The 20,428-nt window shown below is 37.7% G+C and overlaps 1 protein-coding gene across 2 annotated transcripts in view; it reads right to left on the bottom strand.

The window, feature by feature from the left end:
* Positions 1-19,798, bottom strand: part of TOP2B (DNA topoisomerase II beta) — a 59,215-nt gene extending 39,417 nt beyond the window's left edge. The window contains exons 1-4 of one of the 2 annotated variants that reach the window (XM_032327535.1): positions 19,079-19,798; positions 4,209-4,379; positions 3,030-3,120; positions 1,606-1,669 (exon numbers count right to left, since the gene is read on the bottom strand). In XM_032327535.1, coding sequence (XP_032183426.1) covers positions 1,606-1,669; positions 3,030-3,120; positions 4,209-4,379; positions 19,079-19,141 — 389 coding nt within the window. In that variant the 5' untranslated portion in view covers positions 19,142-19,798. The remainder of the gene's footprint in view (positions 1-1,605; positions 1,670-3,029; positions 3,121-4,208; positions 4,380-19,078) is intronic. The other variant, XM_032327621.1, reaches the window with a different exon arrangement.
* Between the last annotated feature and the right edge of the window lie 630 nt (positions 19,799-20,428).

Raw genomic sequence — 20,428 nt, 5'->3', positions numbered from 1 at the left:
GACAATGAATGGAAAATTACACATCTTAAACATCTCAAAATGATACAAAGTCAATACATTCGTAAGTAAACCTTTAAATTTTTTTTCATCCAATTTAGAATATCATATATGGTACTATAATAAAGATAGGTATTTTGTAAATCCATTATCTTTATCACAGTTTTAAAAAAATAAGGTTTGACATCTCCTACATACAGTAAATCTATATGAGTATGAAATTTGAACTTCCTATCAAAGTCACCTCTCTCTATTGAAAAATTCAATCTATATCAATTCCCAAATCTGGCATTTAATAAGTTCTGAACAATGATTCAGAGCTCTACAACTATATCCTTTGTTTCATCAATAACCTTCACAGAAATACTAAGAAAAAGAATACTGTGTTTGAATAAGCTACAAATAAAGTTTTGAAATATTTAAAGCTAAAAAGAAACCTGGAAAACCTAAATATCTAATAATCATTAAATGTTAAGAGGTTAAATTATGATATATCAACAAAATAAAATAATTAGTAATAGTTAAAAAGATTTAAGTAGATCTATTTTAGTTAATAACAAAGGCTGTCCACAATGTATCAAATAAAAATAGAAAAAGTATATAATCCCACTTAAAAAAAATAAAAATATATCTGTATACATATTTCAGTATGAGTGTATACTATTTTTTAAAGCTACAGATTTAAGAGTTTTAACCCTAAATAAACAAGCATACTTAAATTAGAAGGGCTATTAAAACTCTGGTTAATGTGCTTTTCACATTTGTTTTTAATCAGACAGATGCCAGGAAATACTAACCATTGTATAAAGTTTTAAGCTCCTCTGTAGTTTGTGATAATATTTTAATATACAGCTAACTTCATGGTATAACCAAATGTTATATTTTCATATATAATAATCTTAAACCATCTAAAATTAGATTAGTTGACAGTAAGACTATACCTGAGTTAGTTAAATTTTCATATTAGAGAAAATTCTTGATATAATTCTAAATTATTAATAAAATACAAATATAATGTAATATTTTACAAAAGCCACGCTGTTGGAAACAGGGTCAATGTAACAGTAATATTTCTAAGTTAAAACGGTATTATTTTCATTCCCTTTCAGTTCTACAAAACAAATCACCACAGTGAGATCTAATTAGCTGAACACCTGGTATGTACTCTATAATACCAGCAGTTCATAATTTACAAATGATGTTACAAATAATGGGAAAGCCCAAATAACGGTCATAACAAATAAACTTAACCTATAATATAACTGGACTAGTACTAGCAATAGCACTGAGTCTTGACTCTCAAAGCAAGAAGGAAAGAGTGAATGACTACTATAATCACCTGCAACAATAACCGCAGCATCAAAGAGGGAGAAAAATGGGTTTCCAAGTGTTCCCATAAGGAAGTACTTTGGAGTAAAAGATCATGAATGACAGAAGAACTATAAAAGTATAGTATATTCTGGCTAAAAGAGGCAAAAATAACAAGATCTCAGGCAACAGGGAAAGTTCAGGAGTACTAATTGTATACAGTATTCATTTGAGGAGTATTTGAGAACTATAAGAATAAAACAACTTAGCATAAAAAAATTAAACTTGAAATATACTTACGGATCAATAGAAACTTTAATACAAGTCATATTCTTGTCCCTCTGTTTATTGTCAGCTGCATTGACTACAAATTAAATATTTTGATTATTAATAAAATATATAAAGCTATATGAATAAATATGACACTGTATGTATACCCCTAGTTAATATAAACATTTATATATGGTAATAGTTACTGAAATTATTGCTACTAACTTCTAATAAAAACTTTATTTTTTAAATAATATATTAAATTTGATATCACACTAAATTACTGTTATGTCTTCTATTATAAATCGGGGGTAGGGGAAGGGCAGATTTTGTGATATATAAAAATAAAAAACATCTATAGGTTACAACCCCCTAATCCAGGTTAGATCTAAAAGAAAAAAATTGAGTTTAATTATATTTTGTCTTGGAAACAACTATTTTCTCTTGATCTCCTTCAAAAAACTCATGGTTTTATATGGAGGTTGAGCTAAAATGAGTTATTTTTAAATTAGAAAGACAAAGTCTTCAGCATCCTTAGAAATCAAAATTCTAAATCCTATGCTCTATAACTGATAATGTATTTGCATACATTAACCACTACTGTGGTTAGACACATGACTACACAAATTTTACACAAGCTAGCTGTCAAATTCAACTTCAATCATAGAAAATATATGTTCCTGGTAAACACTATGTGACATAAAAGTAAAATCAAGTGGATAGCTGGGAAGTAAAAGTGGAAAGTATAAAATACAAATAACTAGTTTTTACTCCATGCCCTTTCCCCAAAGAGCGACCAGAACTAGCCCCGAGAGATCCACACAACCCAGCTGTCTAGGAAACATCAAGTGGCACGGATATGGTGGTGACAGAGCCCAGAGACTCTAGAAAGTGCTTAGCTAAAACTATTTCCAAAGTGCAAGCATTCCCTAGGAATCAATTAAGTACCCACACTTAATTATGATTTCATTTATCATGTGATTTGGAGAAAACAGAGATTCAGAACAATGGTGGTTAAACTTGGCTGCCCAACAGAAATTCCTGATTTGTTGGTGAAAAACACAATTTCACATGTCTCACAGCAAACTTACCAAATCTGCAAGGATCAGGCACTGTAATCTCTATTTTTAACATGCCCCCCAGATGCCTGGTATGCATAACATCTTCAAATGACTACACATACAAGATTATAAACCAACTGTGGATTACTGATCAAATATAATACAGTCATTTTACAGATAAACGCAAAGATATGATGTGTACAGATATGAAAATATTAGAGTGAGTAAAAAATTTTCTGAAGAACATTTTTTTTTTCTGAAGAACATTTATATTCAGCATAGAAGCCAGAGATATGCCTTTAAAATTTATACTGTAAGTCTAGCTTCACACACACACACACACACACACCCCCCAAAAGGCACAGAGGAGTTAAATCTTAGTCAAGTACTCACCCAAAATTTCATCAAAGATCTTGTATAAACCTGGCACAAAGGTAACCTCTCTGCAATTCATTCCTACATCTTCATCATATACCCACATTAGCTGCATTATAAGAAAAATTCAAAATGTCTTATGGGGTAAAGAAAGCGTTTAACATCAGTTTTACACAGTAATAAGCCCACATCTGTCATTTCCTCTGTAAAGACTTAAGATCTTCAAAGTAGAAAAACATATTACTTCAGTTGCACTAAACCTCACTATATGCATATTCAGTTTAATTAACTTCAAACTGAGGGGAACCTGGGTGGCTCAGTTGGTTAAGAAACTGCCTTTGGCTCAGGTCATGAACCCAGGGTCGTAGGATCAAGCCCTGAATCAGGCTCCCTGGTCAGTGAGGAGTCTGCTTCTCCCTTTCCCTCTGCTGCTCTGCGTGCTTATGTATCTCACTCTCTCACTCTCTCTGTCAAATAAATAAATAAATAAAATCTTTAAAAAATAACTTCAAATGGAGAAATTATTCATTTTGTATTGAGTTTGTATTCTTATTTATAAAGTCAGCTTATTAATACAAGGCACCAAGAATTGTTAGAAACAATATTTAAATAAAAGAAAAAAAAATCTTGTATTTACTTTACACTTTTACTTCATGCTTTATACTTTTCTGTAAAGAGCACAGAGTAAAATAATATGAACACAGCATGACTCTGGACCCAGAGAGCTAGCTTTAAACCCCAGCTCTTACTAGTTGAGGGATCTGGGCAAGTTATTTAAATTCATTTAAACTTCAGTTTCCTCATCTATAAAATGGGGATAACGGTACCTACTGTTTAAAATTGTTAGAATCAAACAAGATAATATGTGCAAGCCAAGTGCACAGTAAGCACTAGTCATTAGTGTGTATGTACACATTCTAGAATTTGAAGCAAACCACAGCATAAACACAGGTACTTTTAAAAGCTCACATACTACCATTTTACTCTATCCTTCTTACCTCTCATAGTTTATATCACCTAGTTTTTTTGTCTTTAGCAGAAAATGAATACATTTCTACCTCTCTTAGAGTTCTCTCCCCACTTTGCTTATGAGCACGGAAACATGAAATCATGTACTTACAAAGCATAAAATTACAAAAAAATTATTATAAAGTAGATACAAATACACATCCCCTAATCTCAAAATTTAACAATTACCTGTGTCAATGGTTCCACTGACCCAATATATGTATCAGGACGAAGGAGAATATGTTCAAGTTGTGTCTTTTTCTGATACACTCTCTCAACAGACAACTTCTTTGAAGAATCATTTTTGTTTGCGGTTTCTGACTCTTCCTTTTTTGAGGCATTGTTCTGATCAAAAAGAGTCTAAAATTAACCAAAAAATCAAATTTAAATAACCTACCAAGGGGTAAGCTAAAATGTATATGGACACATGCCATAGGTTTTCTTTTTAATGACAAACTTATCTCTCAGGTTGATTTTTAAGTCTTAAAAGGACACAGGTCTATTTATGACAGCCAGGTTTTTTTTTATAGCACAGAGTAAAACTGCAGTTTTGACTAAGGTATACAAAGCCACCAGAATAGCTAGTAATGCCTACATCTATTCAATCCAGAAATATAAACATTTCCCAATTCTGTAAGTTATCAAGTTAATTGTTATAGTCCTCAAAACTTTCCAAGGAATAGGAGTTCTGTTCAGGCTATATATAGGTTCATAATAACTGAACCTGGTTACCTACAGGAGTCTACAAATATTCTACATACCAGTTTTCTGCCGTTAAGCCACTCTAGATTATTTTCTAGAATAGGCAAAAGCAAGCTACACAAAATAGTGACTATATAGTTAATATACACTGATATGACTGAAAATACTAAGCATGGCTTATGAAATCTCAAATTTCACACTTTTATATGTCATGCCAATAATTTCTTATAAATCAGTGCTAGATGCCCAATTACTGAGGCACCCACTGATTCCAGTTTTTGGGCCAGTTCTAAGGAAACAGAGGTTGGTGATCCTAAGTCTAACCATTCCTAACAGTAGATAAGGATCGCCAACTCAAATTCCCAATGTCTGGAGATTTCCCCATTTTCCAGAGAACACACTCTCTCCTTCTCCTAATACTGACAAATAAAACATGCCACTAAGAGAAAGGTGCTATAATGGCATGTTTTTTCACAGTCAAAAAAAATTCCTATATTAGACAACGAAAATGAGATATCTTCACAAGTCTTTGAACTTAAGAAGAAATGAAGCAGTCAGAAGACAAAACAATGGAGGAGATTTTATGAATTTGAGCAAGTTATAAACCACTTAAATTCAGGTCCTACACACAGCCATACCATTATCTTTAAAATTAATATTTGAAAAAAGTCATTACATCGTCTACATTTAAACGATGTATGCTTAAAAATCAAATACATGGGCACCTGGGTGGCTCAGTTAGTTAAGCAAATGCCTTCGGCACAGGTCACCACCCTGGAGTCTCAGGATCAAGCCCACATAGGACTCCCTACTCAGCAGTGAGTCTGCTTCTTCCTCTGACCCTCCCCCTATCATGCTCTTGCTCTCACTCTCTCAAATAAATAAATACAATCTTAAAAAAAAAAAAAAAAACACCTTAGAGGCACCTGGGTGGCTCAGTGGGTTAAAGTCTCTGCCTTCCGCTCAGGTCATGATTCCAGGGTCCTGGGATCGAGCCCCTCCTCTCTGTTCAGCAGGGAGCCTGCTTCCCTTCCTCTCTCCCTCTGCCTGCCTCTCTGCCTACTTGTGATCTCTATCAAGTAAATAAATAAAATCTTTAAAAAACAAACAAACAAAAAACCTCAAATACATAACTTCTGAGCAGTCTAAACCAGGACAAGAACTGTAATGTACAAACCCTATGAAAATTCAAACAAATTAGGAGGGCGCCTGGGTGGCTCAGTGGGTTAAGGCCTCTGCCTTCGGCTCAGGTCGTGATCCCAGGGATCGAGCCCCGCGTCGGGCTTTCTGCTCAGGAGGGAGCCTGCTTCCTCCTCTCTCTCTCTGCCTGCTTCTCTGCCTACTTGTGATCTCTATCAAATAAGTAAATAAAATCTTTAAAAAAAAAAAAAAAGGAAATTCAAACAAATTATAATCTTCCAGGACCATAAATTTTACATAAAATTAAAAAAATTTAACATTACGAAATAAAGTATGATGAACAACCTTTGCTCTAGTTTAAACTATATTCTTCAGATTATGTGACTGACATGCTGCCTACTGCACCCAGAAGGCACTTAGACTATATTCTTATACATTCTTTCATTTATAAGGTTCCTATTAACACTGCTCTGAATCAAAAACAGCTTTGGACAAAAGAAAGTAGATATTTCATAAAATCTTCATTATCTATTTTTGTGTAGAGTTAGATGAATTAGCCAGAAATAAACTGCATTTTAAAAATACCAGGCTCCAAATTTCCAATCATGTTCCTTGATTTTACGAGAGAGTTGATTAATTTATAGATACAAATCCAAAAGTAAAAGTGTAATTGATTTTGTATAATGGGTCATCAGAATAGTAAGGACTAAGATCACACTCTTAGCAAGTGTTTAAAGACAATAAATGCTACAGAATCAAAGGGAGGTAACTTCTTACCATTAAGTTAGAACTGTTCGCAATCATTGCATAAAGGTCGAGAACTTATAATAACCATGGAAGGAAAAGCTTTCTGATCCCAGGTTACTACTTTAGAACCCACAACAAAGAAAACATCTTCAAGATTAGACTTCATCAGGGACCCACGTTTACCTAATTGGGGCTTCCGCATTTGGTCCTGATGAGTTACTCTTAACTAAAAGGGCACACAAGTATGGAAAATAAGGATGAAGTCCGTTACCACTCCTTTTTCAAGAATTTACAACATCTCCTATATCCCTTCACTACCAATCACTTCTTCCTCCCGAATGGATACTTGAGAGTTAAGGAATTCTTGGCTTGCCACCTAACACATCCCTATCAAGTTCAAAAGTTGTCATTCTTGCTAGGATAATATCTCAAAAATCAGAGAAAAAGTGCAATGTAGTTGGCTTTGTCAGATTACTATTTATAATTTTCTCTAGGAATAATATATAAATATTAAAAGTAAGTTTGACAATATAATTAAAGTATATTATGTCAAAATGTTTTTTCCTAAATATATGATAGATGTTAAGGAAAGAAAAAAGGCACCATTTATTTAAAGTAATGAAAAGCATTAAGGAACACATTATTTATAGAATATCATAATAAAAAGTGTTTTGAGATCTTTGTTAATATTTCAAGTCAACTCTTGTTTATATTAAATAATTCCTAAAACTTGCATATAAACCTTTAAACTTGGATATTTCACCGGGTAAATATTTTTAGTTATGCTTACCAAAAATTGTGTTGACTATATAAACTTCTCTTGCTGTATCTTTTATGTAAAAATATTATATGTATTTTTAAATTAGCAGCTTATGAAAACTATACTGTTTAGTGAACAAAATTGCAAAAGTATATAAAAATGAGCCCATTGTCATCAGAAAAAATTATATATCATACATACACACATATGAAAAAATATAAAATACACATGACAGAAAATCAATCAAAATTATCTGTAAGAAGTAGAAACAGAAGTTATTTTCATTTTATTTTTTGATACACATTTTCTAGTTTTCTACAATGAACATATATAAAAGTATTTTAAAAGCCTATTAGGCCATGTATGTGAAAATGTAATTACACTAGAATAAAACTGAAGGTTTCTTTCTTCTAGTGGCACTGTTAATACCTACTTATTACTTCTGTAGTCCCAACTTTCTCACTAAAATTAAGGCAAAAAGGTATGTGAAACCAAAATACAGAAACAGGAATGGCAAGTTTGGCAGAGTAGAAAACAGAAATTAACATTGCAGTCAGATTGGTCTTTTACTTTCCCATTCTCAACAAACGGTAGTTTGCATTGCTCTCTGGCTCACTAGCAGCAAACAGAAAGAAGAGGTTCTCTCCTGAGAGGTCTATAAGATTTTTTCACAGAAACCTAAAATAGGGGCGCCTAGGTGGCTCAGTGGGTTAAAGATTCTGCCTTCAGCTCAGGTCATGATCCCAGGGTCCTGGGATCCAGCCCTGCATTGGGCTCTCTGCTCAGCAGAGAGCCTGCTTCTCTCTCTCCCTGCCTGCCTCTCTGACTACTTGTGATCTCTCTCTGTCAAATAAATAAATCTTTTTTTAAAAAAAGAAACCTAAAATAATGATCTCTTTTAGCTCCTCTTTATTAGCAGAAAGTTGCTCCTGAATAATGTCCAGGCCACTAAAAATCAAAATCTGGAGATGAAGGGACATAGAGCAATTATACTACCCCCTCAGTGGGATGATCCCATCCCTAGACTAAGTGTAAATACAAACACCTTGGCCCTGAGAACTAAGTAAAATGGGAAAAATCTATTAATCATCTTCCCTACAACTCTTATTGCCACTATCTCTAGAAAAGAAGAAAAAGGAAAAACAAGAAAAAAGAAAGATCACCCAGAGTAGTTCTTAAATTTTAACACTGTTACTAATAATATTCAGAAAAGAGATCATGAAATTAGCTTGAATACAAACAGATCAGCAAACTCCTATCTACACATTTACAAAAGCACTCTCAATCCTACAAATGATAAAGGAGACTGATACACATCTTTTATCTGCAGAATTATTCTCATGGTGGGGGTGGGGGGAGTTAAACTTTCCACATTAACGTTAGTACATTAAGAATTTTCACTAACAACTTATTTGGTCTACTTGTAAATCCACCAGTTTTCCCATTGGGATTAGCTCTATTTGTGGTGAAAAATTCTTCTTGAATTTTAATAATCCCCTCATCCTTATGTTTAATTGAGGCAAGTATATAGGGGCATAGAGGTTTGCTTTTTTTAACTTTGTTTTTGTTGCTGTTGCCATTGTATTAGTTTTTTTGTTTTTACTAATTTTTTTAATGTAAAGTTTTTAATTTATGCTCATTTTGAACATTGATAAGGGGTCTTTTGATTCAAAATGATTTAACCTTATTCTTATTATATTCATAGTAGTAAAATATCTTGTACTACAGTAATTGACTAAGTATTTCACATTAAATAAAAGTTCACAATATGCCCTTAAAAATAATCTATTACCAAAATCATTCTAAATAAACTTTAAGGTTTGATAAAATTAAAAAAAAAAGGTTTGATAAAATTTAAAACTTACAATTTAAGTTTTTTTGTAATTTATTTTGCTGCTTAAATTTGTGTGGACAAAATACCAAGCTATTTATAGAAATAAGTAATTTCAGCATCTAACAACACTAGAATACAAGAAACCAAAGCAACATTTTCATTACCACATTAAACTAAAGACAAATAAAAATGTAAAATAACCCTATATGAAAATATCCTCCACAAACCTAAAACATTTTAATTCTATTATTTGTGGTTTACACACATGACACCATAACTGACTTTTTCTGAAGTTCAAAAGCTGGCTGCCAAATTAATGCATCGTTGGAAATTTTTTAATTATAACAAAACATCAAAATAATACATAAAATCCATATTAAAATATTAATATTTTAAGCACTTTTGCAATATTGCTAACTCCTAGTGAAATAATATAGATCTAATACTTTTATCCAAAACTCAACCTTTATCAAGAATACTTCTAAAAAAGAAGAAAGAAAAAGAAAAAGAAAGAATACTTCTCAACCACAAGAAAAACGTTGCAATAAAACAAATTTTTCTATTTCAGAATGAATATATACCAAGATCATTCTGTTAAGGAAAAAAAAAAAAAAGATTCTTCCATGCACAGAGTAGTCACGTGAGATATAGCAATTTGGGGCAATCACCCAGTTCTTGTTTTTCTGTAAGAGAATGAATTGCTGCCAAAGAGGGGAAAGGAGATGGTTTGCCAGTTGGTGCTAAAAAGGAACTGAGCCACTCATTCACATAATCGGCACAGAAATCTCACCATCACCAAGCCAACAAGAGTGGCACTAGCAAAATCTTGGCAACAAGCCTCTTCTCCTATCTTCTATAAACGACCCCCTCAGATTTCACATTACCCTTTTGTTTCATCTCCTCCCCTTCCTTTCTCCCTCAAGTCTGTCATGTTTTGATGTTCTTTTCACTCATATTTCACCCATGTAACAACAAAGAGGGCCATGCTATCTATCCACCATTAATAAAAACAAAACCAACACTTTGCCTTCAAACTATGCTCTTCAAGAAATGCTCTCCTAAACTAATGGACAAGGAGAGAAACAGAAGGTGAGGGATACTTAAGATCATAAGGAGTGTTAGAATGTCCATTATAAAAACAAAAAGTACACTTTCTCTAAAAGGCATCCAAATTAGAAAGCAAGAAGTAAAATTGTAACTATCTGCAGATGACATATAAAATAAAAACCTAAGTACTCCACCAAAAAACTATTAAAACCAATCCAGTAAAGTTGCAGAATACAAAATCAATACACATAACTGTTGTGTTGCTGTACAATAATAACAATCTATCAGAAAGAGGAATTAAAATTCCCATTTACAACTCAAACAAAAAGAATACTTAGGAATAAATTTAATCAGGAGGTGAAAGACCCATACACTGAAAACTAAGACACTGATGAAAGAAACTGAAGACATAAATAATGGAAAGTTATTCCATGCTCATGGACTGGAGTAATTAATATTGTTTAAAAGTCCCTACTACAGGAGAGCATGGGAGGCTCAGTTGGTTGAGTGTGTGATATTGATTTGGGCTCAGGTCATGATCTCAGGATCATGAGATTGAGCCCGGTGACAGGTTCTGTGCTGAGCATGGAGCCTGTTTAAGATTCTCTCCTTCTCCCTCTGACCCTCCCCACTCTCACTGACTTAAAAAAAAGTAGATAAATAGGGGCGCCTGGGTGGCTCAGTGCCTTAAGCCACTGCCTTCGGCTCAGGTCATGATCTCAGGGTCCTGGGATCAAGCCCCACAACGGGCTCTCTGCTCAGCGGGGAGCCTGCTTCCCCCTCTCTCTCTGCCTGACTCTCTACCTACTTGTGATCTCTCTCTCTGTCAAATAAATAAATAAAATCTTAAAAAAAAAAAAGGTAGATAAATAAAAAGTAAAAAATAAAAGTCCCTATCCCTTTCAAAACTCCAACAGCATTCTCACAGAAATAAAACAATCTTAAAATCTGTATGAAACCACAAAAGACCCAAATAGCCAAAGCAATCTTGAGACAGAAAAGAGCAAGAGGCATCCCAGTCACCAGTTTCAAACTATATTAAAAGCCACAGTAATCAAAACTGTTTGGTACTGCCATAAAAAATGGACACAGGGCACCTGGGTGGCTCAGTTGGTTGGGCGACTGCCTTCGGCTCAGGTCATGATCCTGGTAGTCCCAGGATCAAGTCCCACATCAGGCCCTCTGCTCATCAGGGAGCCGGCTTCTCCCTCTGCCCCTTGCCCCTTTCATGCTCACGCTCTCTCTCTCTCAAATAAATAAAATCTTTAAAAAAAAAAAATAGACACAAAGACCAATGGTGAGCCCAGAAATAAACCCACACACACGTGGTCAATTAATTTATGATAAAAAAAAAACAATAATATAAAATGGGGAAAGGATAGTCTCTTCAATAAATAAATGATGTTGGGACAGCCACAACTGGACAGCCAAATGCATGAATGAAACTGGACCCCTATCTGATCTATACACAAAAATTAACTCAAAATGAATTAAAAGACTTATATAGAAGATCCTTGATGTAGGTCTTGACAATGATTTTTTTTTAAACTGACATGAAAAGCAAAGACAACAAAAGCAAAAATAAGTGAGACTACATCACACTAAAAAGCTTCTGCACTGCAAAGGAAACCATAAACAAAATGAAAAGGCAATTTACTGAATAGGAAAAATATTTGCAAATGATAAATCTGATAAGTGGTTAATATCCAAAATATATAAAGAACTCCTACAACTCAATAGCAAGAAAAAATCTGATTAAAAAATGGGCAGAGGATCTGAATAAACATGTTTCCGGAGAAGACATACAGATGACCAACAGGCAAATGAAAAGACATGCAACATCACTAATCGTCAGGGAAATGGAAATCAAGACCACAATAAGATACTACCTCACACTTGTCAAGATGGCTATTATCAAAAAGAAATAACAAATGTTGACAAGAATGTGGAAAAAAGGGACCCCCTCATACATGTTGGTAGGAATGTAAATTGATGCAGCCACCATGGAAAACAGTATGGAGTTTCCTCAAAAAAATTACAAACAGAATTACCACATGCTCCAGCAATTCCATTTCTGGGCATTATCCGAAGAAAACAAAAACACTTTTTTGGAAAGATACATGCACCCCCAAGTTCACTCCAGCATTATTTACAAGAGCCAAGACACACAGGCAACCTAAGCATCCAGTGATAAATGGATAAAGAAAATGTGGTATACACACAAATACACAGGAATATCATCATTAAAAAAAGAAGGACCTCTTGTCAATTGTGACATGAGTGAATCTTGAGAGCATTATGCTAAATGAAATAAGTCAAAGAAAGACAAATACTGTATGATCTTATTTATATGTGGACTCTAAAATCAAAACAAAGCAAAAATCCTGAATTTGGAGCTAGAGGGAGCAACACAGTTGAAGGTGACCAATAGGTACAAATTTCTAGTTGAAAAATAAGAAGTCCTGGGAATGTAATGTACAGCACAGTGACTATAGTTAACAATACTGCATTGTACATTTAAAAGTTGTTAAGAGAGTAAATCAAAGTCCCCATCACAAGAAAAACATTGTAACTGTGTGGTGATGAATGTTGACTTATTGTGGTGATTTCACAATATTTAAAAAAAAAAAATCTCAGAGTGCCTGAGTGGCTCAGTGGGTTAAAGCCTCTGCCTTTGGCTCAGGTCATGATCCCAGGATCCTGGGATGGAGCCCCGTGTTGGGTGGGCTCTCTGCTCAGCAGGGAGCCTGCTTCCTCCTCTCTCTCTCTCTCTCTTTCTCTTTCTGCTGGCCTCTCTGCCTACTTGTGATCTCTTTCTGTCAAATAAATAAAATCTTCAAATTAAAAAAAAAACTTTAAAAAAATTCTCACTTACTCTGAGACAAAAGATAGGAAAATTCTTTTCAAGTGATTTGGAAAAAAAGACACGTGTGTGTACCCACCTGAGAACTTATTATGTGGCAGCATTATGGGAATTATATGGATAATCCCAGTCAACCCTTGTAAGAGCTCCATGAAGTAGACATGGTTATCATGATTCTCTTTCTACAGATGAGGAAATGGAAGTCTGAAAAAGTGTTTTTCCAAAGCTAACAAAGCTAGTACTTGAAGAAGCTGAACTACGAAACCACGTGATCTGATTTCATAACCCATAATCTTTAAAAAGCATTGTTAAACAAGATACATATACCCTAAAAAGGAAATGTATTTCCTAGCTTTTTGTGTGAAAGTAAAAGAAAGTTAGTACAAAGAGATACAAGTATATCCTAGAAGGTTTTTTATCTTGTCACATCAGGGTATAAAAGATGAAGTTTTTTGGTTTTTATTTTTTAAAAGATTTATTTATTTTAGAGAGATGGACCGCACACATGCGCAGGTGCAAATGGGGGGAGGGGTAAATTGAGCCGGAAAAAGAGAAGGACTCTCCACCAGACTCCCCATTGAGAGCAGATATCAAGAACCACAGATCATCACCTGCACCAAAACCAAGAGTCAGAGGCTTATTAACTTACTAAACCATCCAGGTTCCCCAAGGTTTTTTTGGTTTCCAGTGTGTTTAAGGTGAGGAGTAAGGCTGTATAAATCATGGTTAAGAAGATAAACCTGGTTTCAATCCCGTCTCTGCCTTAGCCAGGTGATTAACAGTTTGTTACCTAATCTCTAAACCGGTTTCCTTCTCTGCAACTGAAAATAATTATCCCGATCTCATCTTTTCTCTGAAGAGGGTCCTATTTAAAAAAAATAAAAACTCCAGAAAAGGCTTTTTTTTTTTTTTTTTTAATGTCTTGCCTTAGTAAAATGTAACTACTGAGACCTAAGTAACAGATCTAAAACTACAAGGGAACACTCACTTCCATTTAGAAAAGTTAGCACCAGTTATAATTACAGTTGCTAAGTACTGCTATTATGTTACTTGAGAATGTATCTAAAGAACATTGCTACCTAATCACTTGTCTAATATGATAGACTTTTGGGGGCACCTCTGTCCTAGGATCAAGCCTACAAAAGCCCACAATATGGTCTGCACTCAGTGGGAAGTCAGCCTGAGGATTCTCTCTTGTGCCCCTACCTTCCCGTGCCTCTCTCTCTCAAATGAATAAATAAACCTTTAAAAAAAAAATAATGATGGCAGACCTTTCAGAAAGTTAGTTGTTAATTATCCAATTTGTTAAGATAACTGAGGCTGGAGTATGAATCCAGCTCTTTGCTAAGCAGTATAAAATTTTGGTATAATACGTGATCTCCATCTTTAGGAGTTTATAATCTAATTGTTAAGACAAAATTACCATGTGGAAAGTTACATAAAAAGACATTTATGGGTTTTGACCCATAAGGGTAACAGAAAAAGAGGAGTGTAAATTTTAGGATGAAAGTTTGGTGAGACTCTGAACTAGACTTGAAGAGTAATTAAGATTTATGGGGTACCTGGGTGGCTCAGTGGGTTAAAGCCTCTGCCTTCAGCTCAGGTCATGATCCCAGGGTCCTGGGATCGAGCCCCACACTGCATTGGGTTCTCTGCTTGGCAGGGAGCCTGCTTCCCTTCCTCTCTCTCTGCCTGCTTCTCCGCCTACTTGTGATCTCTGTCTGTTAAATAAATAAATAAAATCTCTAAAAAAAAAAAAAAAGTAATTAAGATTTAGACTGGTAAAGAGAAGAGAAAGAGGCATTCCTGATGGAAGGTAAGCATGCATAGCAACATGACAAAAACAACCACGAGGGCTGGGGCACCTGGGTGGCTCACTCCGTTAAGGGTGGGATCTGGAATAGAGCCGCACATCGTGCTCCTAGCTCAGCAGGAAGCCTGCTTCTCCCTCTCTTCCCCACTCTCAAGCCCTTAGCTCTATCTAAATCTCTCAAAAATCTTTAAAAAAAAAAAAAGCCACAACCATGATGTTCAAGGGACAGTGAAGAGATAAATTTAACTATGAAGACTATGCAGCATAAATTTCAATTTAGAGGACACATACTTTATGAAAGAATAAGACTGAAAGGGGCACGTGGGTGGCTCAGCGGGTTAAGCCTCTGCCTTCGGCTCAGGTCATGATCCCAGTGTCCTGGGATCAAGCCCCGCATCAGGCTCTTTGCTGAGCAGGGAGCCTGCTTCCCCCCTCTCTCTGCCTGCCTCTCTTGCCTACTTGCGATCCCTCTGTCAAATACATAAATAAAATCTTAAAAAAAAAGAAAACAAAGAATTGGCTTGAAAGTCTAATTGAGGAGTTCAGACTTGCAATAATGAGCTGCTAAGGAAAGGTTCTTAATACAAATCTTTAAATATTTAAATACACAATTGTGTTTTGAATTAGAAATCTACAGGAAAAAAAAGCATGTGTTATGTTTCATTGAATTTTACTTTTTAAAAAACGTCAATTGTGCTCTATGTTTTAAAGAAACTTATGTTTTAGAGATAAACACTGCACTATTTATAGATGAAGTGATATAATTCTAGGATTTGCTCCCCTTCAAAATAAAGAGAAGGAGCAAACTGGGTGACTTTTAGTTGGTAACTTTTAAAACATGATAAACAGAGGAAGGCTTCTTATATTATTCTTGCCAACACTTACTTATATGCTTAATATTTTTAATAACATCTTTTAATCTATCAAATTATTCAAGAAAAAAAGATCAATATTCACATAGTGATTAACTGTATTCTAGTACATCTACAGAAGTTTTTATAACCACTTTAAAATTACAAATGGGGGCACCTGGGTGGCTCAGTGGGTTAAAGCCTCTGCCTTCGGCTCAGGTCATGATCCCAGGGTCCTGGAATCGAGCCCCGAATCGGGAACTCTGCTCCGAGGGGAGCCTGCTTTCTCCTCTCTCTCTGCCTACTTCTCTGCCTACTTGTGATCTCTGTCAAATAAATAAATAAAATCTTTAAAAAAAAAATAAAATAAAATTACACATGATTTGGGACGTCTGGGTGGCTCAGTCGGTTAAGCTGCTGCCTTTGGCTCAGGTCATGATCTGAGGGTCCTAGGATGGAGTCCTTGCTCAGCAAGGAGCCTGCTTCTCTCTCTGCCTCTGCCTGCCACTCTGCCTGCTTGTGCGCTCTCTCTCTCTCTCTCTCTCTCTCTCTGTGAGAAATAAATAAATAAATAAAATCTTTAAAAAAAAAAAAACAACTACAAATGACTTAATGAAATAGACTACAGCTTCTACTAATCAAAGCTTTACGAACTAAAAGTTAACTCAAGAAACTCTGCTTGGTTCAGGAAGCCTTCATAGCTGTTGTTAATGTTAACTCAAAACAGTTTACTATATTTATGTTTTCCACTTTTTAAAAATTCTTAAAAATCTGCTTAAGAAGCTGCAAATCAAACACAAACAAAATACATTATTAAAAGGAGAAGTTAATGTCAATCTTATACCACTTTGCTTTGTGGTTTCATGTATTAAAATGTAAACTTTCATGCAGTGACAATGTTAATACTACATGCTGGCAAGCATCCTAACACAAATTAATACCAGCAACACATGGTATTACCCATCCACCTCCCAAAAGAATGATATCAGGGACTAATTCCATTTTTTTTCTTCCTGTTACCCACAAGCAGGTGGCAACATAACACCAGTTTCAACAAAGCAGGCAAAGTTACCCCTCTGCAAAAATAGATGACCACTGAAACAAATCCCTGAATTCTTTCAAAGGAATAATTTGCTTTCACCCTGGTTTAAAAGCACTTCATGTATAAGTCAACTTCATTATTCTGAGTGTACATTTTTTGAATTTCACCACCACCAACAAAAAAACATTTACTAAGCCCAGCACTGGCTACATACGTTATTTCACTTAATTCTCAATGCAACCTTATTTAATAGATGAGAAAACAGGCTATAAAAGTTTAGGTCCCTTTTGCAATACGTGTTGGAGAAAGGATCTGAAAACTACATCAATCTGACATCAACGTCCATGCTCATAACCACTTCACTATACTGCCTCCCATAAAATTAGTCTATGATCAATGATGTATATTATGGACATAAAGATGCTCATATAACCTGACAAATTTAAAGCAAGCATCAAATCTTAAAGTGGACGTATGGAGTAATTATCTTTTTAATAAACTTGTAATTCAACAAGAGGATATAATCTGTAAATAAAAGATCAAGTGATTTTTTGCTTTACTGTATTTCCCATATTAGGTTTATAGTGAAAAATCTTTAGTAAATAAGTCAGTTTTATTATCAAATTAATTTTTCTGATACTGAATGAGACCCTCTAAGTTTCATGAATTTTTTATGTAAATGAGTTTCCTACTGAGCTTGAAAGAAAAAGCGGTCATTTATCTACAAAGTTAAGTAAGAGTAAACTCAAACATTGCTATCAAGTGTCAAATGCCAACCAATTCAATATTGGAGCAAAATGTTTCCCATTACAGAATCAGAGGTGCTCAGAAATACATACCTGGCCTCGGCACTTCCAAACAGTGAATAAGAACCATCTGGCTAACTCAATTATCAGAAGTTGTTTGATTCTACTAGAACAGGAGTAAGGGCCACCCATTTTTAAAAATCATTAACTTGCATTTATGCATTCCCCCCCTCTGGAATGGAAAACATGGACCATTAATTTATAATCTGGCATTCTATCTCTCCTGGCTCTGGTCTGTTCATACTATATTATTGGAGTAACATAAAAATTTCAGATAACTCAACAATAAGAGCCTGGCAAGTTATTTTGCAAAGCTCCTGACACCCAAATACAAATGGTTAAAATGTTTTCCTGCTGTCACTAACATGCTTTTTACAAGGAGGACTTGTTAATACAGCAGAACTGCTACTCGACTCTCCCAAACCTCGCCCAAGAGAAAAGAAGAATTAGAAATAAAAATGCCAATAAGAAAGTTTCCTCGGGTGTTCTAAAAAAAGGGAGGATCCATCGAAAGTCCCTGTTAAATGTAACACTCTTTAAATGTTTCTCCTGGAAACCAAGTCAGTTGGCTGAGCTGGGCTTTTTTGTGTAGGAAATGACCCTGCTCTGAACTCAATGCTGAGCAAGTGAAATGCTGGTGAATTATCGATCGGCCGTGGGAATCGGATCTCTCCAGGTCTTCCCCTCCTCTACTACTTCCCAGCAGGAACAGAGCGCCGAAATCCTTTAAAGCCGGGACTAAGCACTTTAGTCACCTCTCCAGCACTCTCCATTCGGCCCCCAACCCCGTTTCACCTGCGATGCTGACGCAGGTGAACGCTTCTTTTAATAATCCCACGCTGACAGATGGACGGTCTACAGTATATTAACTGCGGTGAAACAGCCTTTCCGAATGTGCTTTCAATCGTATCAGAGTATGAACTGAAGTGTAAATTGCCTTAGACTAATTCCCCCACCAAATCCAGTCTTCTTTGAGACCTTAGAGCATCAGAAACGGTTTGACTTGCATTTACAATACATACACACACACACCCCTTCCTCCGGGATTTTCTTAAGCCACGTTTCGATAAAAGTGCTGACCCACAGAAACACACAAGCATTACTGCCAATACCCATCATCTCAAGACTGCCCCGGAAGACTCTGAGAAAGACGTAAAAAGATGAAGCGAGAGCTTCATGTCGGGTTGGTGGTTTGTCCCCGTAAGTTGCAAGTGCACATTATACTCCTGCAGCCCGAGCCTCCGTAGAGGTAAAGAAAGAAGAAAGGGGGCGGGGAGCGGGGGATTCTGTCGGCAGGATCCCCGACGGGGCGCCCGTTCGGGACGCCGGATTTCCCTCTCTTTTCCCTTCCCCACCACCCCCGGACGGCCCTGCGGAATAACACCCCCGCCGCGGGCCGGGAACAATGCCGCGCCCGGGACCCCTGCCCCCGCCCCCCGTCGTCCGCCACTCACCACCCAGGTCAGTGCCCCGTTGCCGCCGGCTCCCGCGCCGCCGCCGCCGCCCGCCTTGGCCATGGCGGGTGCCTCCGCTCACAGGCCCCGAGGCCGCGGCCGCCGCTCCCGCCTCCCTGCCGGCCGCCGGGCCCCTCTGCTCCGCACCGACCGCTCCGCTCGCCGTACTCCTAGCGGCGTCGCCCCCCGCGCCCCATCGCTGAGACCCGGGACGGACGGACGGCCGAGCCCGCCGAAGAGGCCGCGCCGCTCGGCGCCCTCAAACTCGAGGCGCGGCGGCCGAGTCGCCCGGGCCTAGGCCCGTCGCTGAGGAAGAGGTGGAGAAGGAAGCAGGAGGCCGGCAGCGGTGAGGCGCGGTGCTTCCTTCTCGCTCGCCCGCCGGCGCCGCGGCAAGCCGGGCCGGGGCCCGGAGGTGCGCGCGGCGAGCGCAGCCGGAAAGCTCGGGGCGTCCAGACGTGGCGGGGACGCAAAGGCGCCTTGTCCTTCCTCACACTCCGCGAAGGCCGGCCGCTGGGGTTGCCGGAGTCGCAGCTAACGCCGGGCCGCTGCCTCAAAGGCTGCCTTCGTGGGCAGCGCTATACCCCCGACTTCCTCGCATACACACACCGAGAGGGACAATAAACAGAGCCACCGCCGCCGCGGTCGCCTCCCTCTTGTCCGGCATAACACCGCACACACACATTCGCACACCAGGGAGGGCGGGCGGGAGGGAGGGAGGGCGCGGCGGCCGCCCCGCTGTCAGTCAGCGCTTCGGCGCCCAATCGGGGCCTTGTCACCGCAACCCCTCGGCCAATCCCAAAATTCCAAGCCCCCGGAGGGGCGGGACCCGAGGGGGAAACGTCATTGCGGGTAGCAACCGAAAGGAAGACTTGGGGTTTTTTGTTTGTGTGTGTGTCTGTGGGTTTTCCATTCGAGGGGAGAGCAGGGGCTGCTGTCAAGGGTCATTTGAGGGCGGCAAAAGGACGGGGTCGAATTGGCCTCGGGTCGATTGTAATCCTCCGAGCGTGCTGTTTACTCTAAGACCTGCGGGCTAAGCCGAGGCATTTCTTTGCCTGAGGCGGCTGGGGTGGGGGGGGGGGGGTGAGGAGGGAGAGAAGGGGGGTTGGCAGGAAGAAGCCGAGGGCAGTCCCAAAGGGAAAGTATTTTTAAAGAGCGGTTGTAAACCGCAGGCAAGACGTTGTAGATCACTGGTGCAAGGAGGGCCCCGTGACCCCGGCCTCCCCAAGGCCCCAAGTGGACGCTGTTGTCGAAAGAATCTTTCCCCTCCTCCATCTCTTCCCTCCCTCTCCTGTCCTCCCCTCACTCAAATGGGGTACGGTCAGTTTCAAGGAAACTGCATTTAAAGAACTT

This window comes from Mustela erminea, chromosome 1, assembly GCF_009829155.1.
Source record: "Mustela erminea isolate mMusErm1 chromosome 1, mMusErm1.Pri, whole genome shotgun sequence".
In the NCBI taxonomy this organism is placed as follows: Eukaryota; Metazoa; Chordata; class Mammalia; order Carnivora; family Mustelidae; genus Mustela; species Mustela erminea.
The sequence above is the reverse complement of the archived record's forward strand: the minus strand, read 5'-3'. Positions and strand labels throughout refer to the sequence as shown.